Source organism: Thamnophis sirtalis, unplaced genomic scaffold (genome assembly GCF_051295495.1).
Source record: "Thamnophis sirtalis isolate CommonGarterSnake01/CBP01778 unplaced genomic scaffold, rThaSir2_p1.2 scaffold_11, whole genome shotgun sequence".
Taxonomy (NCBI): domain Eukaryota; kingdom Metazoa; phylum Chordata; class Lepidosauria; order Squamata; family Natricidae; genus Thamnophis; species Thamnophis sirtalis.
In genome coordinates, this window is record NW_028261391.1 from 9,096,990 (window position 1) to 9,124,588 (window position 27,599).

Sequence of the window (27,599 nt, forward strand, 5' to 3'; positions counted from 1 at the left end):
CATTGTTAAGAGAGTCATACCCCATTTGACCATTTTTGCCATGGTTGTTAAGTAGATCACTGCAGTTAAGTGACTTGTGCAGTAATTATGCGAACTTGGCTTCCCCCATTGACTTTGCTGGTCAGACACTCCCTAGGAAGGTTGCAAATGACAATCCCAGAACCCCAGAATGCTGCATCCCCTGTAAATACATGCTGGTTGCAAAGCACTCAACATTTGATTGCATGACTGTGGGAATGCCGTAACAATCATAAATGGTTATGTCACTTTTTTTCATTGCCATTGTAACTTTGAATAGACATTAAATGCATGGACTATCTATAAAGCGAATTGTCTATGAAGTTCTTTAGCTTGAATGCACTGCAATTGCCTTCAAGAGTATTCCTCTACTACAAGCACAACGAGGTATGAAATATTGGCTGAACCAAGTGGTTGTTAAGCGAGATGCCACACAGCCACTTCAATGAACAACTGCAATACCTACGCTCCCATTTGTGGTCATTAAGCAGAGTACTAGAGAGGGAGAGCCCTGGCCTTCCAGATGTGGTGGGGTAGACAGAATGCCTGGGCCTCCCACTTTGCCTAGGACAGGGTCGACAACCTTAAACACTCAAAGAGCCACTTGGACCCATTTCCCACAGAAAAGAAAACACCGGGAGCCACAAAACCCTTCCCGTGCCCGACTATTTCCTGAGCGGCCACAGAACCCGCATATGTAGTTGAATTAAACGTTCTGTTTTCTTCTGAAACTTTTCTTTTTTTGGATTTATCCATGGTTGGCCTACTGGGGGTCGAAAAGCTCAATAAAATCGCATGCCGGCTGGCAACATACATTGGCGGTTGTGATGCATATTTTGAGCAATAGGGAGCCGCAGCAGAGGGATGAAAGAGCCACATGAGGCATTAGAGCCACGGGTTGCTGATCCCTGACCTAGGAGTCCTGGGCCCTCTCCTTGCCCACACCATGGAAAGCAACTGTAAGAACACTGGCTACTGGAAATCCTTCAATGAAATAGACTTCAATCTGGCAAAAATGACAGCAAATGCCAGTGTTCTGGGCCTTTCAAAACACCGGTGTTTGCTAGCGCCAGAGGGGAAAACACCAGTGAACACTAATGCTGAGCTTTATTGAGATTAATTTGTGAACTTGTGTTACTAATTTTAATTGCTTTAACATTGTTATGCTCAATTTTATAAACAGCTAAATGTCTTTGTGGAACTGGTGGTGTTTAAACAATGTAAATAAATAAATAACCTTTGTTTATATTAATGGGGAGGTTAACGTAAAGACATATAGGTAATCCTCAACGTACAAGTGGTCATTTATTGACAGTTTGAAGTTATGACAGCCTTAGAAAAAGTGACTTAGGACTAGCCATCAAAATTATAATTACTGCACCATCCTGTGGTCACATGATCACAATCTAAGTGCTTAGCAACTGGGCCATCTTTGACAGCTGCAGCATCTTGCATGCAATGTGACGGCAATTCGCAACCTTCCCTGTCAAACCACACCTAGAACTGAAAATGGAAATCACCACGTTGCTTTTGTGCAAGTTGCTTATAAAGGCTAAAAATATACTCACCTGAGACAGTTTTTAGAATTTTTTTTTAGTTAAGCAAGCTTTTGAACTAAGATGCATCACAAAAACAAATTCTGTAATGATATATAAATGAACTAGTTTAACAGTATGACTCATAAAATGCCCTAATCCTATTCAGATCCATATCTGAGAGTTGCTTTTTTAAAAATGCTGATATATCTCACTAAAATTTATCTTGAACTATTGCACTTTATAAAGCATATGTATAGGTGTTAAAATTTCCCATACCTTAGAGGAGATTATTCTGTTTTCTGCAAACTTCTGAGGAACATAATGGCCATGCTGGGGAAAACGATTTGCAATATAAATAGTTCGATTATCACTCTCATGTGGTGGGTCAAAACCCTGGGGGGAAAAAGACAAGAACATTATATTATAATACATTTTAAAACTTGATATTCTCACACTAATTCTGAAAAATAATGTCTCCTTATTCCGAATACATGTTCTTGGTGAAACAGATAAAAAACAAATACAATATCTAAAAAGAAACAAAAAGTAATATTTATTTGTATCCTGCCTTTACTATTTTTTAGAAATAACTTAAGGTGATGATCATACGCAACACACTTTCCTCCTCCTATTTTCCCCACAACACCAACCCTGTGAAGCAGGTTAAGCTGAGGGAATAACTGGCCCAAAGTCACCTAGTTGGCTTTCATGGCTAAGGCAGGGCTAGAACTCATGGTCTCTTGCTTTCTAGCCTGGTGCTTTTAACCACGACGAGACCAAACTGACTATCCATCCATCCGTCTCACCCAGCAGGGCCATCCATTGCAGCTGGAAATTATGCCCTCAAGTCACACTGCCTACTAGATTCTCAGGAAAACAAAGGCTCCCTCTGAAACCCACTGGGAGCATTGGTCACCTGGGGTGGACTGAGCAAATCGGTACTCCATCCATGTAAGGGAAAGCAGAGGCAGCACCAGCATATTGAAAAGCAACCATAAAATGTTCTGACTTGGACTGAGGTTAATGTCCTCAACCTTCTATTATGTTGCCAATGCCCTGAGAGAAAAACAGAGTGTGACAACCTCCTGAGCCACCCGAGTCTATGCCACATGAAAGCAAGTTAAAATCTCCCAGAGTTGCTGTACCTTAAGACCCTACTGTAAGTGCAGTAATTGAGACAAGCAGCCCCATTAGGGATATCGCTGTACAGCAGGAAAACTGGCATAACAGCTAAAAATATGAATGGTCTCTAAAACCCAACTTCACTGTAGACAGTCCAACATCTGCAAAGAACCTCAGCCTTGCATCTGCCCTAAAACTGTGATAATTGGTGATAAACTAAAAACCCAGTAAATATATGTCAAGTTGGGGTTTTGTAAATGACTACAGACTACACCAGAGCTTGGATTAAAACTTTACACAGCACTTTATTATAAACTCACACTCCCCCAATGTGAAGCTATTGCCTTGGCTGAGCAGGGTTAACTTTTTCCTCCTGGTCCTTATGGCTTGACTTAGCCACATAAACAAGCCTTTGGAGATCAATCCTTACTGTTCTTGAAGTGTCAGATAGTCCTCGTTTCCATCCGAAGATTTTTGCACTCATTGGATATGCTGCCTCAGCGTGGCTACACCTTTTGTAAATACAGTCGCATAGCAAAGTCGCTGCCAAGTTCCTGGCTAGGTTTCAAGCTCTGTCCTAAAGAAATGCTGCTGTTGAGCACCCAAGTTGAGCTCCAGGCAGAGATCAAGCAGCGTTGACTACTTGCCGTGTCCTCCGGGCAGTTGATTAGCAACCCTATTTATAACCTGTAGTTGTTTCCCAGATGTCACTTCCCATGTCCTCATCTATGTGATGCATCTTCCTCTTCCTCCGCTTGTCATGTACTCTCTGGGTTTATTCCCCTTTTCTGGGCTGAGGGCCTGAGTGGAATAAGGTGGGTTACCTGGCTACCTGTGGACATTGGCATGTCTTTGAAAGGGCCAGCATGTCACTCAATTAGCCAGCTGTGGAGGCTGTTGTGCCAGTCAAACAGCTTGGTGTGGCCAACGGACTAGCTGAAATATCATTGTGGGAGTCTGTAGGGGAAAATCTCTGCTAGTCAGTCTGCCTCGCTAAGCAGGCTGGTGGGGAGGGGTAGATTAAGTGCTTCTCCCTCAGGTTTCCTGGTAGAGCCAGACCCTCATAACTCTTTTGATATGGGCAAGAGGACGAGCTGAATCTAGCCTTGGAATGGAGTGCCTGTTTCTGCCTGCCAGGGTTACTCCCATCAGTATTTTCCAAGGTGTAGCTACTCCCCCCCCCACCCCCATAGCATATCTCAGAGATGGGAACACTCACATCTGGAGGTCATCCAGATCTCGGATGAAGGGAGCCTTGCTATGGAACCTCTTGGCATTTAATAGCAGGGGATACTTTGTGGAAGTACTCGGTGGAAGATAAGGTAGGCTGTTATTAGGTGAAATTAGTCCCTGGCAAACAGCTCATCTTGAAACAAAACTGCTGGTTTCCCCTCAAGGCTCATGAGGGGTAGGAACCATGGGAAATGGTGCAGGCAGTATGTGATAAAAGGGAAGCTAAATGAAAGAAAATGCTTGTGTAAAATTGAAATTAACAGCTGGAGTAATAGTATGTCTAATGCAGAGTACATAAAAGGAACTAAAAACAGGACTTTCAGATCTCTTGCTCAAACCTGACACTTCTGAGAAAATACCACCAAGCTACCAACACTATAGAACTTCCTAGTCCTGTCTTTTTCAAAAGAACTTTTAGTACCTGATAGTAAAAGGAAGGAGGTAGGAGAAAACCATCCAAAAGGTGATCTTCTTGCTTGTTTTTGTCAATATATTATACATAAGGGCCAAAGTATTATTCTCTTTGCAGGGCACATAAAAGAAGAAACTGTGACCAACTGGTTTGGGAATCTTCTGTTGCTAGGACCCCCAACTATGTGGGCAGGGTTACCAGCGTGACTGTAAATATGTGCCTTGGTGTTTCCCAAGCTCCCTGCCCCATCTGAATCTACAAAAATAAATAAAATGAGGAACTGTCATCTAGTGACAATTTAAAGACCAAAGTGAAGTCCAAGAATGGTTCTTTATATCAAACAGCTCTTATAAACTTTCCTAAAAAAATAAAAACAATTGTAATGATTGTATGGTGACAAGGAGGGGTGGTGGGTAGCATTAAGATAAATCTGTATGGTACTTTATAATGTTTTTATTTATTTATTAGTAAACTTCTATGGCTCCCTGCTGCTCCCAAAATAATGAAAAAACATAAAACCATAACAACTTCCAGTGCCCCAAAGATAATAGGCTACCACAAAAATAGCATTCTACTTTATAAGGCCCCAGATTCACTGTAGCCCAGCACTTAGGCTTTATATGGGGTTAACAACCAAAAATTAAAAGATATTGACTGCAATCCAAGTTCTCCTTTTCCTCAAGTTCTCCAATGGAAGAATTGGATTTGGCAGAGAAACACACCCCAAACAGCCAAAAAATAAAGAAAGTCATATTTTCACTATGCTTCAAAATCTCATGATTTCCAACTTTCTTATAAGATGGAGCCAAATATCAAAATAACTTCACTCATCTGACCAAGAGCTCATTGTTTGAGCAGCATTGTGCAACTTAACTCATATAAAACTCATGCAAAGCTTTGCCCATATTATTTTATAGAACTTTCCCAATCAATAACTCCCGATTGTTTCACCAGCAACACTGTTAGTCCTAAAGAACATCAATGGAGGCTGAAGCACATTTCTCCCCTCTCCAGCAAATGTAGTTGCTTAACAACAGATTAAGTAGATACTGTTGTCATCAACCCTCAAGTCTGCTGCCCATACATTTGCACAAAGCTAAAAGAAATATCCAAGGTATAAATCCCTACCTTGAAATAAATCCAAGGTAGGGATTTATAGGCATCAATACTAAGGAAGGTGCTCCCCCCCACTCCCCAGTGAAAGTGGAAAGTAGCAGTGAAAATCTAGCTGAAGTGAAAGTGGGAAGAAGTGCCAGAGAAGGATCAAATTTTCCTCTTTCCAAACCCTGCATATTTTCCCAACGTGATGATACTTTCTGCAGAATTAAGCACTCACTGCCTTCTGTATAATCTGATCCAATGACATCTAAATTGCAGTTAAAGTAGACTTCTTCAATGGGGTAAAAGCCAAGAATACAGAGACATTGATAAAATCAAAAGTCTGTACTGACGCCACTGAGTCCAACCTTTCCCCTAAGTGCTGCAATACAAATTAACACATTAATTACAAATGAGCTTTTAATTCATTTGTAATTAAATGTAATGTAATTGTTACATGGTGAACTGAAACAAGTTAAATTTCCTTAGATTTATAGTTAGGTACAGAGTATTAGGGATGCGGGGCTTAGTAGCTAAGACGCTGAGCTTGTTGATCAGAAAGGTTGGCAGTTTGGCGGTTCGAATCCCTAGCACTGTGTAACAGAGTGAGGTCCCATTACTTGTCTCAGCTTCTGCCAACCTAGCAGTTTGAAAGCATATAAAAATGCAAGTAGAAAAATAGGAAAATTAGTGGGAAGGTAACAGCGTTTCGTGTGCCTTCATCGTTGAATCATGCCGGCCACATGACCACGGAGATGTCTTCTGACAGCGCTGGCTCTTTGGCTTTGAAACAGAGATGAGCACCGCCCCCTAGAGTCAGGAACGACTAGCACATATGTGCGAGGGGAACTTTTACCTTTACAGAATATTTGGGATCCAAGTGCTGAACAGCACAGACTGTAATAACTTCTCTAAACTTTCTATAACTGAGTAATGAATAAATTGAACACCTAATGAGGCACAAATGGCTCCTATTATCCTAGTTTAGACACATTATGCAAAGGCCCAGATCTTTGGAAAAGGTTCTGATGCTGGGAAAGGTGGACGAAAAGGGAAGACTATAACCAGGAGCAAGGTGGATGTATTCAATTACAGTGGTAGTCAGTGCATTACTGGGAGATTTGGGGTGGGGCAAGTTAGGGATAGATAGTCCTCAATTTACAACCACAATGAAGAACAGAATTTTGGAGCCAAGCAAGGTGGTTAATTGAGACACATCTAATTGTATAACCTTTTGTCAGTCATTAAGTAAATCATTGCAATTAAGCAAATCATGTGATCGTTAAAGAAATCTGACTTTCTCTTTGCTTGTCAGAAGCTGGTTGGGAAGATCACAAATAATGATCACATGATCTGGGACATGCAACTGTTGTATAGTGCCTGAATTTTGATCATATGAGCATGCGGATGCTATGATGGTTATAAGCATAAGGACAGTTCATAAATCACTTTTTTTCAGCACTGTTGTAAATTCTAACAGTTGCTAAATGAATGGCTGTAAATCAAAGTCTACATGTAGATTATCCTAGAGAAAATCTACCTGTATGGTTGCTAAGAGTATAAAATGACTTGATGGCATATCATCCATCAATTAATCAACACCACCATCAGTGCAAAGAAAGTTGCAGTGCACAGAACTGAAGAAAACTGAAATTATATTTCCAATTGAGACTCCCAGAGATTCAAACATTCTTGGCCCATCAGACAAATAGAACTAGTAATAAAACTAGCAGTATTTTAACTGGAAGATATATGCTGTTATTATCTTTATTGGCTGGATTCTCACAGTACACTAATTCAGTGTTTTTTTGTTTCATTGTTTTTCTTTAAATCTTAAAGAAGCTTAGCTAATGATAGTTTTCCATGTATGAAAATAATCCATGATAATGTTACATGGATGCTATTATTTCAAATGAGCTGACCTCACTTAGATTGAACATAATCTGTACTGGTTCCAGCTCTGCTTTAGAGGCATTAGTTCTGGAAACCAGTAATTAAAGAACATCAGTCTGGGAGCTGGTTTAGCCTGGTCAACAAGAGAACATCTAGTAAGCAGAATCAAGTCGACCTACAGATATAATACAAATAAGCTATGTGGATGTCGAGTGACATAACCTGGATTACTCTAATAAAGAAAGGAACTATTAGTCTAATTGGCATATGGTCATGCACAAGTAGAGCATAATTAACATTTTTTTCTCTTGTGATCTTTATAGTAAATTCATAACATAATAGGGATTTGGGGAAATCTGCTAGTAACAGAAACAACTGCTTAAAATCAGATGCCGCAATTAGATTTCATATAATGTAGTCATTAAAACAGAAGTTTTTGTGTCTTATCTGACAGTTTTCTTTTTAAAAGTTTTTAAAGTAAGAGAGAGACAACAGACTGCAGACAACAGTAAGATGCTTACTCTACAAGTACAGTTCTGCCTAAAATCTGCTGGGCTTCATATTTCAGCCTCAAGGACATAAGGAAAGGGATCTTTATTTGTCTTCCTCACTTTCAGCAGAAAAACATGATCTCATTCTTTTGTTTTACTCAAGGAGAGCCTTCTGTCAAATAAACCAGAAATTAAGCAAAGTGAATGAAAGCACTGGGTGGGTAGGGGGGGGAATAATTTAATTATAACTAGGCTAGTTCATATGTCAATCAACCCCCTTTCAATCGTAAAAGCTTTTTATTTTTTAAAATGGCAGCTTGAAAAAACAATTTTAGTGGGGAAAAAGGCAAAATTGTCCTTATTGCTTATTTTCCCCAAATGCTTTGTCAAATCAATTCCAGATAGTGTTATTTGCTGGCCCTTACAGGCCTTATATACAAGCAGTTAAAAAGGCAGAGTTACAGAAAGAAAGTTAATCAGAGGTACAAATTCAAAATCAGATATAATGGCCAAAAGTAGATAATAGGTTATTAACCGAAGATATGGATGAGATGCTCATTCCTTTTCAAATGTTCCAAAAGCCCTTTTTACTAGAACTCAAGACTTGTTAGTCTTACTAACCTGTTAGTCTCAGTATCCATTCTTACAGTCTCACTATTACCATCCTGCCATAAAAACCAAGTGGAATGATATTGAGCAACTGATTTCTATCTGTAGGCATAGCTAATGAAAAGAACAAAGTATAATGTTAAACAAGAAACTCTCCTCAGCACTTTCGAATTCATGAATCCCCGATTTTGTTTTAGAGAGCTCTTCACATTCATAAAGAAATGTATTTGTAAATATAATGAACTCTTGAAAATAAAAGCTTGCTTCTTCATGTTACAGAAAAAACTAATCCACCTTTCTCATATGTGTGCATTTGGCAAAAAAAAGTGAAATGCTGCTTTGTTACAGCATCTGAAATGTTGTGACATGCTTTACACATTTGTCACACATTTACACATTCACCTCATTTGTGTTTTCCTCTGGACTTGTCAAATTGCAGCCCTAACAAACCAGTCAGAACGGCCTTCCACTTGCTTTATTTGGAGAAAACGCAGCAGAGATTCATCAATCAAGCAGTCGTTCTTGATTCCATCTGGTCTGCAAAGATAGATGGGGTGGCAATGGGGTTGCCAATGAAGGGGCGTCCTAATGGGAGGGCAGGGCCCTTTCTCTTGACCCTGAGGAAAAGGATTCAAGGTTCTTAAGAAAGGATTAGAATGTGCCAGGATAAATGGGAGAAGGGGTTTCTATACATGTTTCAGAAACAGGAGATACAGGATCTGGGGCAACTCTTAAGAACTGGGTTACCTCATCATTCTGGCACAGACCCAGGTAGTTTTACCAGTTTGTCCACTGGTACTGTTCCTGAATGCCTTACATCAATGATCTCATTGAGAACATGGGTTGGCTTATGACAATGAATTGTGGGCAGAAGAAATGGACAGTCCCAGATATAACCAGATCATTGGCCATTAGGTCATTAGGTATGCTTTATAGCAGGAGTCTCCAAACTTGACAATTTTAAGACTTGGGGACTTCAACTTCCAGAATTCCCCAGCCAGTACGTATAGGATTAAGGTAGATCACTGAGCTCTGCTGAAAGTGGGAGGGGGAATTCAGCCGTCTGCATGAATTATATTTTTCTTACTGGGAAACTGGCAAGAAATTATTTTTATTTTTTAATTTACACGTGTGAACCTTTTCTTTATGCTGGGTTAGAAGAACAGGTAAGATTTTTGGTGTACCACCAGTTTTACTGTCCAACAACCTTCATGGCAGTATTAAGAATTAAGGAGAATATTTGTAGCTCAGGATTGAAATAAGGGGGGTTTGGTGGTCTCTGAACTTGGTTTCTTTGGAGATGCTTCATTACCCAAATCAGGTAACATCAGCATTGATGATCTTACCTACTTTGGGTAATGAAATGTCTCCAAGAAAACCAAGCTCAGAGAGTGCCAAAGATCCCTCAATATTAAGCAGCTTTGGAGTTTGTTTCTGGGAGACCGTGGAAATGGACTATCTCAGGATTTCATGATTATGTTAACTGTGGGATCGCCTGTTGCTCTTCCCGGTTCCGGCGCCAGCCAGCTGGTTGTCACATGCGCGGGAAACCAGAAGACCAGGTGATCGGGGTACATGCACATGTCGGAAACTGGAAGATCAGCTTCCTGGTCCGTGCATGCTGGGGAGCTGCTCTTCTGGTTTCTGGTGCTTCCCCGGACGCATGTGCGCATTCCCATTTCAGCACTCAGTGGTGAAAAGGTTCGCCAAAACACTGATCTAGAGGTTGTTTTTCCTAAACGGCAGGACAATGAAATGATGACCGAAGTAGGGAGATAATGGCTGGATCATGTCCTTGAACATTTTGGCTTGACTGCCCCTCCCCTTTAGAGGAGTGGGAGACTAAAGAAAGGTTGTCTCCTGAAATTTGTGGAACTAGACCAGTTACTGAATGCTTTGAGGATTTGATGGATATATAACCGTTGCTCCTATTGAAACTCTAGCCTTGCCATGGAACAGTGAGATGGCCGGGTTTACACCCGAAAGTTCTCTCCACTTGCATTGATTTACCAAGCAGCACAGGAAAATGAAATGCCGGGTGCCAAGATGTGGCAATTTCAGAAGAAAAGAGACCTTTTTTGCGGGGTTGCCACCAGTCATGTCCTCAATGAACCAATAGCAGAGTTCCGTTGAGTACTTACTGTAAAAACCCACCTAGTGTAGGTGTGACAGTTCAGTTGGGCCCCAGTTTGAAGAAGTGATGCAATGCGCTTGCATTTGCAGGCTTTTAGAAAACAAGCTAAATACATGTTTATTTACTTCAGCATGTCCTGAAATAGGAATGGCCTTATTAAATTTTACTCTAAAGATTTTTATAATTTTTGAAAGAGTAACAGAATAAGAGAGTTGGGGGGGACATTGGAGGTCTTCTTGTCCAATGCCATGCTCAAGCAGGAAACTCTACAATTTCAGACAAATGATTGTCCAATCTCTTCTTGAAAACCTCCAGTTTTGGAACATCCACAACTTCTGGAGGCAAGACGTTCCAATGTTTAATGGTTCTAAATTGTGAGAAGTTTCTCCTTAGTGCTAGGTCAATTTTCTGCTTTATTAGTTTCTATCCATTGCTTCTTGTTCTGCTTTCAGGTGCTTTGGAGAATAGGCTGGCCTCCTCTTCTTTGTGGCAGACCCTGAGATATTGGAAGACTGCTATCATGTTGTTCTTTTCATAAAACTAAACAATTCTAGCAACTCTTCTTTATACATTTTAGCTTCTAGTCCCCTAATCATCTTTTTTGCTCTTCTCTGCACTCTATCTAGACTCTCAACATCTTTTTTAATATTGTAGCAACCAAAACTGGATGCAATATTACCAAGCCATTACAAAGTGGTATTAACACTTCATGTGATCTTGATTCTTGATTCTAGTTCTCTGTGAATGCAGCCTAGGATTCCATTGGCATTATTAAGAATATTATTAAAAAAACATTAATGTTTAACCTTACTGTTGGAAATTCTAATGTTATTTCAATTGAAATGTTATTGTTAGAAGCTGTAAATAGTATCATGGTGATAGGAATATTAATAGAAAGCATAATATGTTAGTGCTTAATTTTTAGAAGTTATATTTATTCTGATATATTTTTTTTCTCAACCTCCAAAGAGCTTATTCTGAAAATGAGCTGGATCACATCGGAAAAAGTTTGCCTATGAGAAAATTTAAGATGCAAAGTTTTTGATCCACAAGATGATTGTACTCTGCAAAGCTCTAAACAAACACTTTGCCTTTCAACTTGACTGAAATAAAATGCCAAGCATGCATTTCGAAAGATAATAAACTGAACCACACCCAGGTATCTGGATAGCTCTAAATGATATTTTGAAGGAGCACAGGATCAACAGCTGGAAGTCACCCAAAACCTAGAATAAATTATTACCAAAAGTGTACATCTTCATTTGCAGTATTTAGGTGCTAAATTTTGGGATGTCTAGAAAATTGATGATCTTGATAAATTTACCTAAAGTCCAAAAGTTAGCACCAGGTGGAATAGCAGCTTTAGTTTCAGCTTCACATTACACAGTATAAGTGATATAACAGAGGACATCCGCCTGGACACATTCCCAAAGCCCAGATGGAGCCAAATCCACTGAGAATGCTTCTGGATAAATTATTAGGTGTGCATTTTTATACTGAAACTCATCAAATAAATCCTGTAAATAATTGATTTTATCTAGGCTGCAAATTCCTAATTAATGATATTGTCTCACAGATCAAATATGAACTTTTTTTTTCATTGTAGAACTGGCACTTAGTGTTAGCTATCCTGGGACTGCAGAGCTGAAGGGGTAGTTGGACGTTTATGCAAGAGTCATTGTTTTTTTCAAATATACTGTATTTTTGGTGTGTATAAGACGCACTCCCCCCACCCCAAATTGGGTGGAAATATCTATGTATCTTATAGGGCAAATATTGAAGGCCCCCCACCCTGCCTCCCAGCAATTTGGCTCATTTGCAGCAAGCAGAAAACAGTCTTGTCAGCTTCAGCAAAACCTGATTTAGCACGAACAGCTGATTGGCGGTTGGATCTGCCTCCCGGAATACTGCCTATCAGCTGTTCCAGGCTGCGGGGATCGCAGCCGCTTCTCAATGCCTCTGTGAGCCCCGTTTTCAGCTTCCGTGCATCCCATTTTTGGTCAGTTCCAGGTGATGGGGATAAGTGGCAGTGGTGATCCCTGCTGCCCGGAATAGCGGATAGGCAGTATTCTGGGAGGCAGATCCAACTGCCAATTAGCTGCTCATGCTAAACCAGGCTGTGCTGAATCTGATCATGCTGCTTGCTGCAAGGAGGCAAATTGCTGGGATGCAGAGGCAGATTTTCTTTCTTTCTTTTCTCCCCAAAAGTTAGGTGTGCCTTATAGCTCGAAAAATACGGTACATCTTTGCCTTGTTGTGTGAACCAAAATATGGAGAATATCTAATGTTGCTATCCGTGTTGTACTAAAGAATCTAGTTCTGGACTATCCAGAAAGATAAGCAAAGTTTTCTAAAATAATGTCCACTACAGCAGCTGGTAGGCACAAGAAGGTGGCAAATAACATGGAGATAGATTTGAGACTGATTGTCTGGAACACAATCCAAGCAAAGACTCCACTTTTGCGTCAGTGTGGCGTAATGGTGAAGGTATTTGAAAAAGACAAGGGACTCCCAGACTCAGGACTACTCTCAACCACAGCAGCTCCCTGGGGGATTTGTATCATTCTTTATTATCCTATCTCATGGGAGAAAGGATAATGGTGAGCACCAGATATAAGGAAATCTTTATATCAATAACAATATGGTGATACTAAAACTTTATCTGTTTGTCTATTGGCACCCTCAAATTACCCTCAAACAGTGCATTATATCACAACAATTTTTGAATCAAGGTCCCTTGAAACCTACTAAGTTAAAGGACACATAAAAAAAACTGGGTTTCATTCACAAGATGGAATCACAAGTCAATGGGGAAGCCTGCAGGAAGTTAGAAGTCACTTCTTGCTCTCACTGCTTTTTTGCTCACCCTTGAGCATTCCGTTTGTTACTTAATAAATACTGACTTATTATTGAAGTTCCTTTGCAACTGCAATTATTTTTCTATTTGATATACGCTCTTCTTAGATGACCACACGACCATCCAGTACCAGGGTTAAAAAAATATGTTCGGCTTAAAATGTAATGTTCATTCTGGTCACATCAAACAGCATTACTTCGTTCTGTCAAAGAAGGTCCCAATGGGTCATAGGGTTGTCTAGTCGGATGCAAAAATAATTTCCCTTTAGGCCCACATTACACATTTGTTCAAACACATGACAATTTGCAAATGTGTGTTTCAAGTAGCTGATATAAACCGCTTGATTCTTGAAAGATTCTGGTAGCTGTAATGTTCCAATTACATGTTACTCTGCAGCTCCAGGGATCAGAGGCCACTGCAATTGATGGAGCCAAGCCAGGCCTAGCTGTTCATCATTCATACTCAAAAGCTCACCATCTGTTCCACATAAATGATGCAACAATGCTAGAATCTCCAACTGAGAAAAACACTGTCATCTGTAGATTGCTAGACATTAACAGGAAAAGTTTAGGAAGTCACTAGAAATTTCAAAACATAAACTCCAGGACAGTTACGCTCAAATACCTGTGAAAGCAAACTAAGAGTGATGTAACAATACCACAGAAAGTATGTCTTTAGAAAAACCACTACATGAAGGTTTGAATGTCACACGACATTCTGGAGGGGAAAACAGGAAAATAACACAATAGCTACAACACAGAACAGAATATTCTAGAAAGTAAGTCAGAAATGCAGCCAATATCATGTATGAATTTTAAATTAAAGTAGAGGCAGAAATTGTTCCCAAAAGGTGGAGGTGATGCAAGATCTTTGATTTTTCCAGCTATCCAATAAAGTTACTAATTGCTCCCTTATGGAACACGGAGAGTTCTACCAACCAAGACAACTGAACATATGTGATAGATTTCTTTTGCAAACAATGATCAAATGAGAATGCTTTTGATCCAACAATCTGTTTTCCCTCAAACATTCTCTTTCTTCAGGCAACACTAACTTGTCCTCTTCTAGTTCTGCTTCCAGTTTGAAAAAATGGAGGAAAAAATCTGCTCAAACAGACACTCAGCAATAATGAGATTGGGATGCCGGTCCAGAGTGAACAAGTCACATTTAAAAACAGATTAAAAAAAAGACTAAAACTGAATCATCAGCATGTTGTCCTCATAGAAAGAGCAGCTACTTTTCTAGACAAATAATCACACCTTACCATTTAAAACAAACATTCTTTAAGTAGCACAATAGGCTGTGTGTTATTACACTGCCCTTCCCAGTGGATTGAGCAATCACCAAATAATAGCTGGAGAAACCAAGATACACCATCCTACATATTCTAGGATTACCTAGAAAATCCAGTAATAACCACATCTGAATTCTATAAGGTTTTGGATGCTTGAATATATGTCTTATCTTGTTTGGTGTGACTCCCTTCCATATGACTCAGCTTCCAATTATATAAATACTCCTAACTAACTGGGTCAGTGTTCACAAAGAGAGGAATATCAAACTGTTGATATTGTTCTCTAAGTTTCTTTAGCTGACAGAGTCATTATTCCTCTCAGGGTAGGGTTGCACAAGTTACTGCCCCGCAAAGTATATGTTCCCTGTGAATTTGAACTCCTCAAATACATTAAGCATTTACATATTTAATTCATTAATTTAATTATTTGTTGTTTTTTTTAAAAAAAATCCTTGCCCCTGCAGCCCACTTCCATTTATTAAATTAACTGTACTAAATGGTGCCACTGAATACCAAATCGTGGTCTTCAAATGAAAATGTGTGCACATTATGGAACAAGCAATCCAAGATCTGTTATCCGCAGCTAGTCATATGATAAACTACAGCAGTGGGCATGGCCTGAGCCATTCACATTATTGCATCAAAAAATTGTATGTTCATTTACCGTCAGGTGCAAACAAGTCAGTGAATCTCTCTTTTGTTATCCAAGAAATACAGTTTTGTGGACTTTAAAACAAATATTTGAATTATATTCCTAGATTCTACAAATTGCTTCTGAAGTGTGCATTTCATAATAAATACGGTAGTCATAATGCATTATCGCTCAATGAACACCATATTATTTTTAAGAAATGACAGTTGCTGTATGACACGTTTTCTAATAAATATGGGTGTGGGTATTTTCACTTTATTATCCAATAGTGACTTTGACTAAGAGTTCAAACTAGCCATTTGTTTTCTGAACATGCACTTGTCTATTAACTTATTAAAGGAATGTAGCAAATGCAGCAAGACAGAAAACCAGTTTTGCTTCTTTGCTCTCACTTTTACAGTTATCAGGTGGTTTGAATATATGGCTTATCTTGCTTATCTTAAATTAAGCTTATCTTGCTTATGACACCCCCCACCCCAATCAGCACTAATCCTCTGTGTATGACAAAGATATCTATTGCTTTGGCACAGGTTTCACTTTATTGTTCAGCTTCAAGAAAAAAATAATAGTCTTTAGTCAGTGCAAAAGATGAAATACTAAGCCTTCTCATTCATATTTTTTTCAGAAGCATACATCTAAGGTGTAACTACTGAAAACAGGAATACAGGTAATATGTAATTTGTTTCTGACTCAATCTGATATATTTTAGTATGTCTGCTCTTTAACTTCTAATAGATATGGAAATTGATTGTAGATTCTGATATGAGAATGCTCTTGTCTCCAGAAGCCCCTCTGATCTTTTGAGGAAGATAAAACAGACTGGGGGGGAAACAAGCTCTGATTGGGTGTTACAGTTCAAACTGGCCAGAATCGTTAGCCATATTTTCTTACTGTTTTTTTTAAAGGCTGAGTTCCTATGGTTTGAACTATCAATGGTGAATAGATGGGTTCATGCTACCATCACAAATAGATGGGATTATGCTACCCTACAATAAAATTTGAAACCAGTTTATCAATAAACAAGGTAATTACAATTAAAATTATTCTGTGAACCCAGTCTAGGATTGTTTGCAAAGCAACAAATAAAAATCTTCTATTTAGGTACAGTCACAAGCCACTAAAAGTTTGTTTAAGCACTCCCGTCCATAAAAGAGCCAAGCTGTAGCATGCTGATATAAAAGGTGATACACCGAGAATTCCAGGAATCTGGACTTCTATGGAATTTTATCTGAATCATCGGGTATCTACTATGTATATCTCAAGTACTCTATAGCTACTAAAGTAAATGTGGAGGGGAGCGATTCCAAAGGCAAACACATAAGCAATTCTATAAGTGTCTGAATTTCCAGTATTTCAAATCTTAAGACTATAAAGCTAACAAAATTGCCTTGGGCAGTTGCTCTCAAATTATTCCACAGGGAATAAAGTTTCCCTCCAGTTGAGCTCAACTTTGATGACAATCTGATCATATCCATGTTGTTATTTTGTTTTGAAGAAAAACAGGATAATCCAATCGGTTAGCTGAACTTTTGTAGAGGAAGTCAGGATAATGATAATACACATTTCAAACCTGTTTTACTAGTCTTAATAATATTATATCAGGAAGTTGACTTATGAGCAGCTTCAATATAACCTGCAGGATTTTTGTGCTCCTATGGCACATTATGAAATTCTCACATGGGAAAGAGGAATAAACAGGCTCTTTCACTACTGATAAGCAACACATGATTTCAATTACACAGCACTCCTTATCTCTCTCAGTGGTAACCTCTCAATGGTACAAGGTAGCATTCTCCCTTCCAAGGGAGGAAAGGTGATGTATGATTTAATGTTTCTTATTTATGCTGACAGATAAGACTGCATTTGGAACTAAGAATCTGAACAGTATATGCCTATTAACATTTCAGGAAAACCCAATGGCAACATAGAGGCTGGTCTGCATATATAGATTCTGGCTTAGTCTGTTGTGTGAACCCTATTACTATAGAAAGGGATGATATAATAGATTATAGCATGTTTTATATAAAACATGTGCTCATCCAGATATTGCTGAGCATCCTAATTCAATCTACTAAGAACAAAACACAAAGAAATGCAAACTCTCTACCACTGGATTTTGAAACAATCTACCAGTAACTTCCTCCTTCCCAGTCTATTAATGTTTTAGGAGCATTAGTGCTTGGAATCATATTGGGTCTCTTGTCCAATTATCCTTCATTTTTATTTTATGACTCCATTACAATATTAACTCGTAAATCCCCTCAGGCTGGTCTTATGCACTGCATTAAAAAGAATAACTTTTAATTTCATTAAAGGCATATGTATGTATTCTGCTCTGGGGAATATTAGGATTATTTAAGGTAACAGTTGGCATTTCAAATAGAGAAAGGAAGAATAGATTGGGGGATGCATTTGCCTTTTATTATTTTACTTCAGATTACTGTACATATTGCAATTTTGGCCCAATACCAATAGGAAAAACCCTTTAATCAAATTTTTTGGGGGGAGACTTGTTTGATCATGTGGCAGTGACATTATACTATAATAAAGCACAGACCTGCACACATGCATACAGGATATCATTGGTTGGCTTTCTGGCATTCCCAAGAAAGGATCATTAAGCCCTTCCCCATAATCTTACTATATTGCAACTTCCCACACTGGGGAATAGGTGAATCAGTCTTACCGTTGTCACCACACTTTTCATTTATTTATTAGATATTTTGCTGCCTTTGTTACTTTACAAGTAACTCAAGATGGTGCAATAGCACTGCAGGCTATTTCAGCTGACTGTAGTTCTGCAGTTTGGCTGTTCAAATCTCACCGGCTCAGGGTTGACTCAGCCTTCCATCCTTCCGAGGTGGGTAAAATGAGGACCCGGATTGTTGTTGGGGGCAATATGCTGACTCTGTAAACCGCTTAGAGAGGGCTGAAAGCCCTATGAAGCGGTATATAAGTCTAACTGCTATTGCTATTGCATATATCTAATACTCTATTTCCTCCTGTTTTCCCCACAATCAACAATTCTGTAAAAGGTGGATTGGGCTGAGAGAGTGTTTGTGACTAGCACAAAGTCATTCAGCTTTCATGCCTAGGGCAGGACTAGAATTCACAGTCTCCCAGTTTCTAGCCTGCTGCCTTAACCACTAGACGAACGAGTTCTCATTCAGAAATAAATGCCATCCTTCCCGCCATCCAGGGCTGGTGCTTTACTCCAGAGGGAAAAATTGGAAGATTCTCCTGCTACTACTATACTGTTTTTTTCTATAACATTGGAAGTGTAAGCCATGTTACACTACTTCTCTGTCAAATGACTATCCTAGAACAATGATAAAATTTATTGTACATATTAACAATTAAAGAACTAGTTTAGAATTGAAAACACACTAAGAAATTCTGCCAACTCCAAGAATGTTATGGGCATACACATGTACACAAACATAATCATATACTTGAGATAAACAGTAACAAGGAGAAAGAACAGTTCAATCTAATCCATAATAAACATATTTATAGTAATTAAATATAGTTCTACATCTCATTAATCTTACTACACAAAAATGCTGCCTTCTACCTGAATTATAGCTAGCAGATCTTACAATTTCAATCAAGTGCCTTTGTTATTGTATTTGGATATTGTAACAGAATATTCTTATTTGAAAAGAAACTAGTCGCACTGTGCTCTGAAAGATTAAATCAAAGCTTATCTTTGTTCCATTGATAGCAGAGAATGCTGAATGTGGCATGACTGTGACTTACATCTTCTCAATCTTAATAAAGAGTAGATGAAAACGTCTATTGATCAAATTCATGACAGGCAACAAAGATCAATAACTCTGGGCCTATCTATGACAACCATGGAGCGGAAGGAGTAAATAGTAAAAGCACATACATTAACCAATAAAATGTAAGCAGATATGTGGTATGTCCATGAAAATAAGAGAAAAGAATGCAATATAACTCTAGGAAGATGAGTTGATCATGTGGAGTTGAACATAATCAGGAACAAGCATGAATCAAAGTGGTGACTTTTTAAAGAGAAATCTGTTTCAAATATGGTTTATTTATATTTAAACAAGGAAAGCATGATTTTTTCACTATTTGTAAGAACGGGTTGTTAGGATTAGAGGATATAAAAATGATGGAGAGTCCTGACAAATCATTATTTAGTACAGTCGGGAGTGACTCTTCAGTGAATATGGATATGGAATTAAAATTAAATTAAATTAAAAGAAATGAGAGTAAAAGCAGAAAGACTGGATGAAAAGTAAACATTATTCCCATTTGAGGAAGTATTAATAGATTAATCTGAGAACAGCATGAATGTTAAGCGGACATATGGAAACAGGAAGTAAAAGCTATCTAAAAGAAAGTGAAAAGAATTGTTACCACATAAGTGTTCATAGTTACGCTAATGAGGAACATGGAAAAGAATACTTACTAGAGTGGTAAGTGGAAAAAATATATGTAATATATGTAAGAGTGACTGCTGCAAAAATATGAATGACAGAAAAATGATTTGTATACAGAGAAAATGATATCGGCAATAAGGCCAAGGAACAATTCTAGCCAAAATAAAAACAGGTTTGGACATAGGCAAAAAGGAATAAACAGTTTTTAAGTTCTGAGTTCATTTGGTCCATCTGAATTTGCTATTGAAAAAAGTACTGGATAACTGAATTTGGAGGAAAGAAAAATTAGTTTAGAGACTAAAGTCACTTGGCAGTGAAATGGGCAAACATAAAATTTAATAATAAAACCATTTGTTCCTTCCTGCTGATTTGCTTATTATAAAAAATGCAAAACTTCCTTATTCTTGGCAACTCTTGTTATTGTTAAATTTTGGATTTAACCTATTGTGTGCAAAATCCAAATAGAGCTATACTGTGCTGACAAAAATATTGAAGGATATATTAACAAAATTTATAAGGCCACCCACCTCAAACAGACTGGGTGTACAGTATGAAAAACAAAAATAACCTCTCCCAACGATACAACAATAAACATACAATATATAAATATAAAATACATCAGTGACCCAGCAACATAATATAAAAGAAGGCACAGCTTGAGGATGCACAGTGCTGATACTTTTCTTTGAGACAACCTCTCTCTGGCAGACTCACAGGGCCTGAGATTAAACACAAGTCATTGAAATAGTACTGGTGCCAGAACTGTAGGTTGGGGTGGGGTGTGCGCAATGGAACAGATCTTGGCTGCAGTGAGTTACCATAGCCTGATATTTCTAGAATACTTGATATCTTTCCATTCTGGATTCTCTTCAGATTGTATAAATCTTTTGACTTTTTTTCCCATTCAGTTATAAGAAACTATTTGGCATTTAGTGTTTGGTCTCCAAACATTGCTAGGATTTGCTAGAACTAAAAGGTTTACTTGCTTTAAGTAGCAGCTAGCACCTGGCTGACCTTAGCTAATCTTGAAAAAAAAACCTTAAGCAGGATTGTTCTAGGTTAATACTTAGATGGGAGTAAAGTCCCATTAGTTATCAACTCAACCATGTTACACTAATTGTTGTAAATTTAATCTCGGTTCATAGTGATTTCACTAGAACTACAGCATGATAGCCTGCCTAGTATTAAAAAACAAAGTGTTTAAAGATAACCAATCCTTGAAAAAAAATTCAATACAATGGTGACATTGCTATAAAGAAAGAACACCCTGGACAGCACGTAACCATTCTAAATACACCTATCTTAACACCATACTTCCTTTAAAAAAATAATTTTATTAAAGATAGGCATATAAAACTAGTAGAAACTACAAAAAAATAGTGCAAAACATAGAATTAAAAATGTAGCAAAGGGAAATATATATGAGTCCTCTTCTGTCATAGCTATCAATTTTTTTAAACTTATGATCTTATCTTAAAACACAACCAAAAATCTCATTTTTGTCTATAAACTGATTCTTATAACCTCATCATTCAGTCCTAATCAGCAAAAGTCTACTAAAGGAAGCCAGAAATCACAATATAACTGCTTTAATCTTGATCAAATAAATCCACTTTATATTCCTTCCTTTAAATTTTTGATCCTTAATCCCTTCAAATAATATCTTGGAGCTTGTTTTCATTTTTTTTCTTTGTTCCCCTCACTAAATCCTTCAGACCTTTAAAAGATCTCTTTTGTAGATCTACTATAAAGAGTCTTAATGGTTTGCAACTTGTACATTCCTTTCAGTTATTAAGACATCAGCTGGTTTCATTTGTATATCCAAGGAAGCATCTTTTTCCATGTCAGTCTTGCAGCCCGGCATGTTCAAATCCACTTTCAGATCAGTCCCAGCCCTGTCGGGCAAAACCTGCTCCTCTTCCACAACATGTCTTAAAAGCCATCTATCTATAATGGCAGATACTTCTAAGATTAACTTCTGGAACCATTGCTTGCAAATAATTTCACATATCAAACATCTCAGTGTTATTTTGCTTCATTCTGTACAAATAAGTCAAATTTAAATGTTCTCCTTTAATTATAGTGTTTAGTTGCCTCTAACTCCCTCTAGAGTCCAATGTCCAAATTCTCATTCTATCATGTTTTCTTTAAAGGATGTAAAATGGCCTTATCCCACAGGAAAGGATTCCCACAATCAATTTCAAAATCTTATTTCAAATATATATGGACCCTAGTCTATTTAAAACTTTCAAAAATCAACATTCCAATCTCTTTTGCAAGCTAATTCCAAAAACATTTTCTAATGTTATTATACTTTTTTGAATATTTTTTGTTAAGGATTAAAGATACCTCACCCAATGCATGTTATTAGGCTTGTCAATTGAAAGATTAATAGTTGGAAAGTAGCTAAAAAGCAATTTTCAAAAGTGATTTAAGAATTACATTTGGCAGAACTTTATGTCCATAAGGCTAAATTGTGCTTGTGAGCTTGGTGGAGTCCCTAGATCAGTGATGGCGAACCTTTTTTGGCTTGTGTGCCAAAAGTGGGGGGAGCGCAGGGGGGTCATGTGTGGGCATGCCACACCCATAATGCTATGCGCATTACCCAAGTGTGCATGTGGGCATGTCCAGTGTGCATGCACGCACGTCTAGTGCTCCCCCCATCTTTGGCGTGCTTTTTTGACCTCCCTAGGCTCCAGAGGCTTTATAGGACCCTGGGGAGGGCAAAGCACCCCTCCCACCCCCACAGAGGCTTCAGGAGCTTCCATAAAGCCCCCGGAGCGTGAAAAACCAGCCCTTTGGGCAAACCGGAAGTTCAGGTACTGACTTCTGGTTTGCTCATAGGGCCGGTTTTAGCCCTATGGAGCCTCAGGGGACTTCCCTGAAGGCTGTGGAGGGCAAAAAATGACTCTACAAGCAAACAGGAAGTGACGGTTGGTCTGTAGTCCCATTTTTCATCCTCCAGAGCTTTCAGGGGCCTTCCAGAGGCTTCCCTGAAGGCTCCGGGGGGCACAAAATGGCCCTACAAGCAAAGTGGAGTGTAGGGTCATTTTTTACCCTCCACAGCATTCAGGGAAGCCTCTGGAAGACCGCTGAACACTCTGGAGGGCTAAAACTGGCCCTACGAGCAAACTGGAAGTGACTTCTGAGTTGCTCGTAAGGTCGTTTTTTGCCCTCCACAGACTTCAGGGAAGGCTCCTGGAGGCTAAAACCGACCCTATGAGCAAACCAGAAGTACATTCCCGAACTTCCAGTTTGCCTTAGGGCCAGTTTTTCATGCTCCGGAGGCTTCAAGGAAACCTCTGGAGGACAAAAAAATGGCCTCAAAAGAAGGCAACACCTCCCATGCCCGGACAAATGGCTCCGTGTGCCATCTGTGGCACGTGTGCCATAGGTTCGCCATCAAGACCCTAGACTCTCAACTGTTTCTTTCATGAGGCAACCTCAAAAACCTCAGTTCCTACAGTTGACCTCAAAAGGAGCAACTATCTGGAGTACAAATGGATGTTCTCACGATCTCTCCTTTATCTGGAGAGGTTGCGCTGCCAGAAAATGCTGTAAAAAATGAGTAAAAAATGCATTTTATAAAAATTACATCATCTCATGAATTATTGTTGTGATCACAACTAATGAGAAAAACAAAACAAAAACCAAGTGAATAATGCAGCGATATAGCAAACACCTAAGATTAGACTAAATTGTCTTCCTCAGCCTCTTTAAAAATGATGGGACTATAAATGTTCAGACCATTCAGCTAACTGCAAATTCAGGATCTCTACCAATCTGGAGAGCATCAGACTGAGGAAGCTGTATACCCAGCACATTTCCTATGTTGTCATTTTTGTCTGACCCTTCTGGGAAACTTTCGGATTATTGTATTAGGGAGCTATCAAGTGTTAAATCCTATCAGCAAATGTAATTAGCATATATGGAAGACGAAATACAAATAGTCACAACCATTATTCAGCTCTAATCAAACAGTGAAAACAATTTAATCTAAGGCTGTCTCCTACAATGTACGAAGTAAATTACCAAGCCCCACGGGGAAAGAAAGCCTTTGCCCCCTAGGTATGATAAACTGTATTATATATACCAAAACCAGTTTGCTTCAATATCAAAGCAACATATGCTGTCAAGAAAAATTAATGCTAGCTGCATTTCAAACGAAATATTCTAGAGCAGTGAGTCTCAACCTTCCTAATGCCACGACCATTTTAATACAGTTCCTCATGTTGTGGTGACCCCCAACCATAAAATTATTTTATGTTTTCCATATTTTTTCAAAAATGTGTTTTCCAATAGTCTTAGATGACCCCTGTGAAAGGGTCGTTCGACCCCCAAAGGGGTCCCGACCCACAGGTTGAGAACCACTGCTCTAGAGCCAATTTGTGAAAATGACTCTTGATTATTGCTAATAATATTCCAGGGGATGTTGAATCACTAAATGCCATTTAGAGGTGTATTATTTTTTTCATTTATCTATAATGAACCTTTTCTGAGCAGGTTATATAAGGAGGTTCAATCCTGCTATGAAAACCAAACCACATACTACACTGTTGTAAATATAATCAGGTGACAATGAACAAGCTATTAAAACTGATTAGATAGATCTCCAGTTATTTGAAGCATTTTTGTTTGTTTTGTTGTAGTTGTTTATACCTGATGCATTATTAAATTGTATTGCTCATTTTATGGATGATCTAAATGAGTGTTTGTTAAACTTTCTTCTCTCAGGACCCTTTCCCACTTTTTAAAAAAATGCAGAGGATGACCACCCCACTTCCCAAGAGCTTTGGTTTATATTGGTTATATTTCATATTTACTAAATTAACAATTTAAATTGATCAATTTGTTATCACTACTGCTTCTTTTGAATGCTGGAGGGAATTTTAATATTTTCCCCCATTAGCTGGCAAATAATTTTTAGTTCACAGACACAAGATAGTCTTGGGGGGGGGGGATACAATTAATATCAAGGAATATCTACTTTTACTTAAGGGAGGGTCCAGATTTATGCTCTCATTTACTGTATTTTGTGTTATAAAACTGTCACCAGCATGTACGAATATCTGGAAAAAACAAACCTTGCCCCAAATCGTTTTATTAACATTTGTTCTGAAATGCAGGAAGGATGTGGTTGAATTTTGAACCACATCTTATTTGTCTAAATGTTTTCTAAGTGTTAGGAAGTGAGATGGAGCTGGGAGTTAAAGCCAAAGATAAAGCAAATAACATTCTGCCTCTTCAGAAAGAAACAGCCAAGAGGAAATGATTATATTTTTTCCCGGCAGATCCGCCCACCTTCATTCCGAAAGAGATGTGCTGCTTCATAACAAATCGTAGCTCTACTATGCCTTGAAACGACACCATTCAGGATTTTAAAGTAAATCAACATTGTTAATTATTACAGGCAGAGGGCTAGAACAGATCTTAATTTTAATGCTAACATTGGGGGGGGGGGGGAGAACCACAACAAAGCCCAGAAATCATAGATGTTGTGCTAACCTCAATGAAAGAAGTGGAAAAACGAAGAGCACCCATTCTGAGATAATGGCACTGCAAATCCACCGCACTTTGGAAAAACACCTTGAACAAGCAAAGGTCTCAGCTGGCCACAGCTTGGCAACTTCCTTCTCCTCCCAGAAACCCAGCTGCTCCCAACATAACTTTCTGGTAATTATCAGCACAAACCTCTTTCACTCACCTGCCACCTCTAAAACAGTACCAAAAAAAAAAAAAAGTGGTTTGGATTTAAAATTACAGGAAGTCCTCGATTTACAACCACAATTGAGCCCAACATTTCTGTTGCCAAGACAGTTTTTATTAAGCGAGTTTTCCTCATTTTACCACCTTTCTTGCAACAGCTGTCAAGTGAATCACAGCTATTGTTAATTAACACAATTGTTAAGTGAATCTGGAATCTCCGCATTGACTTTGCTCATCAGGAGGGGATCACACAACCCCGGGACACTGACTGCAACCATCATAACTATGAATTGGTTGCCAAGCATCTGAATATTGCTTATTGCGTACATAAGCCCACCAGCGTGCCTACCGTCCCTGTCCTACTGTCCCCATTTATTTGTATTCATTTCCTGTGTTCATGATCACGTTTATACTTATACCTGTTGTCTCGTACATGTTTGACAAACCAAATAAATAAAATAAATAAATGGACATCCTGGATACGATGCCATGCTCATCAGGGTTGAAAACCGGTGATAAAAGTCACACACACACCCCCAGTGCTGTTGCAACTTCAAATGGTCGCTAAATAAACTTTTGTAAGTTGAGGACTATCTTTTTACACAGGGCAGCTACAACCCAAAGAGGAAATTGCAAAAATCCCAGTCAAAAGAGCCCTGAATCCAAAACCTCCTGCCACAAGGGACTTTTTTGGGGGGTGGGTGGGTTGGGGGGAGCCAAGGCAGCTCTTCTTTGCTTAGCCCAGAGCACGTGGGTCGGGGTGAAATAAATTAAATAATAATACTAATAAATAAATAATTATAAATAATAAATGGAACATTGTATATTTTAAGAAGGCACTTGGTTGGTACCTAGGACCTCGACAGCAACCATTAAGCACGATGGTATTTGTGATGCATTTTTGAATGTTCAGTTGACTTGAGTTTCATGTTTCGTGAATAAAGTACATAATAATAATAAGACGCCGTTCAGGATTTTTACCACCTTTCTTGCCACAGCTAGAAACTCACGAAACTCAGTCAACCGAACATTCAAAAAAATGTTTATTTTTTATATTATTGTTATATTATCGTTATTATTACATTTATTTATTTATGTATTATTATTGAAAAAAAGGAGGGGAGCGAAGTCCGCTGCGGGGCCTCTCCACTCGTCTTCGGGGCGTGTTTCTGACACTTGCGGGGCCGAGTAGCTGCTGAGAACAAAAGCGCGGGAGTCCAAAGCTGCCCCGTGGGGAACCCTCGTGGGGGCTTCCCTCAGAGGACTGAGGCCTCCGAGGAAAGTTGAAGAAGAGCGACCTTTCCACCCAGCCGCCCCCTCCACCAGCGGGCCCCTTCTCGGCTCTTGGAAGGCCGCCTCAGCGCTCCCCGCTCCACCTACCAGCTGCTGCCGGATCCAGCGCAACATCCCCTCGTCCGGCGGGCGGGCGGGTTGGCGGCTCCCAGCCTGCGAGTTTCTTTTCCCTCCCGAGAAGAAAGGCGCCCCGTCAGAGAGACCGGCGCTGCTGCTGCTGCTGTTGCTGAGGAGGAGGAGGAGGCCGCCGCCCTCTTTCGCAACCGCCGCTCCCCATCCGCGCGGAGGCCGAGCTCTCTTTCCCTTTCAGCGGCGACGCGGAAGCCCGTCCGCTAGCGGAGACTGCAGCGGACGCCGCCACAAGGAAACTCGGAGCGGACGACGGGCACCCGCCATCATGCAGCCTCCCGCCCGCTTCGCCTCTCCCGCCCGACCCCGGTCTGTCAGCGAGGGCCGGCCCCCTTCCCTCCCTCCCTCCCTCCCCCCGCCCCCTTCCCTCCTGCCCCCTCCCTCCCGCGCGTCAGGAAGTGACGGAAGGGCGGGGAAGATAACGGGGTGGTGCGGGGGAGGGAAAGAAGAGAGGAGCTCCAACCCGCCAATGAGAAGCGTCCCTGGAATGGAGGTGGGAGGAGCCGGCGAGGGGTGGGGCGAGATGTGAGAAAAGAGGGAAGTGGGGGGGGAAGACGGAGAGTTGCACGTGGCAGAGCGGGAGGGCGGGAGAGTCTTTTTGAGGAGCGCGAGGATGCTCTTTTTTCCCTCCTTGGGGTTGGGGGAGCGTAAGTGGGGGAATATTTGGGGGTGGTGGTGGAACGTACCACTTTTCTCGCTGGTGATTGA

The 27,599-nt window shown here is 39.6% G+C and overlaps 1 protein-coding gene across 4 annotated transcripts in view; it reads right to left on the reverse strand.

Moving 5' to 3' along the window:
• Positions 1–27,192, reverse strand: part of ATP11B (ATPase phospholipid transporting 11B (putative)) — a 97,999-nt gene extending 70,807 nt beyond the window's left edge. For all 4 annotated transcript variants that reach the window (XM_087725186.1, XM_087725187.1, XM_087725185.1 and 1 more), the window contains exons 1-2: positions 26,850–27,192; positions 1,833–1,949 (exon numbers count right to left, since the gene is read on the reverse strand). In XM_087725186.1, the coding sequence (XP_087581312.1) occupies positions 1,833–1,949; positions 26,850–26,876 (144 nt within the window). In that variant the 5' untranslated portion in view covers positions 26,877–27,192. The remainder of the gene's footprint in view (positions 1–1,832; positions 1,950–26,849) is intronic.
• Positions 27,193–27,599: the final 407 nt, after the last annotated feature.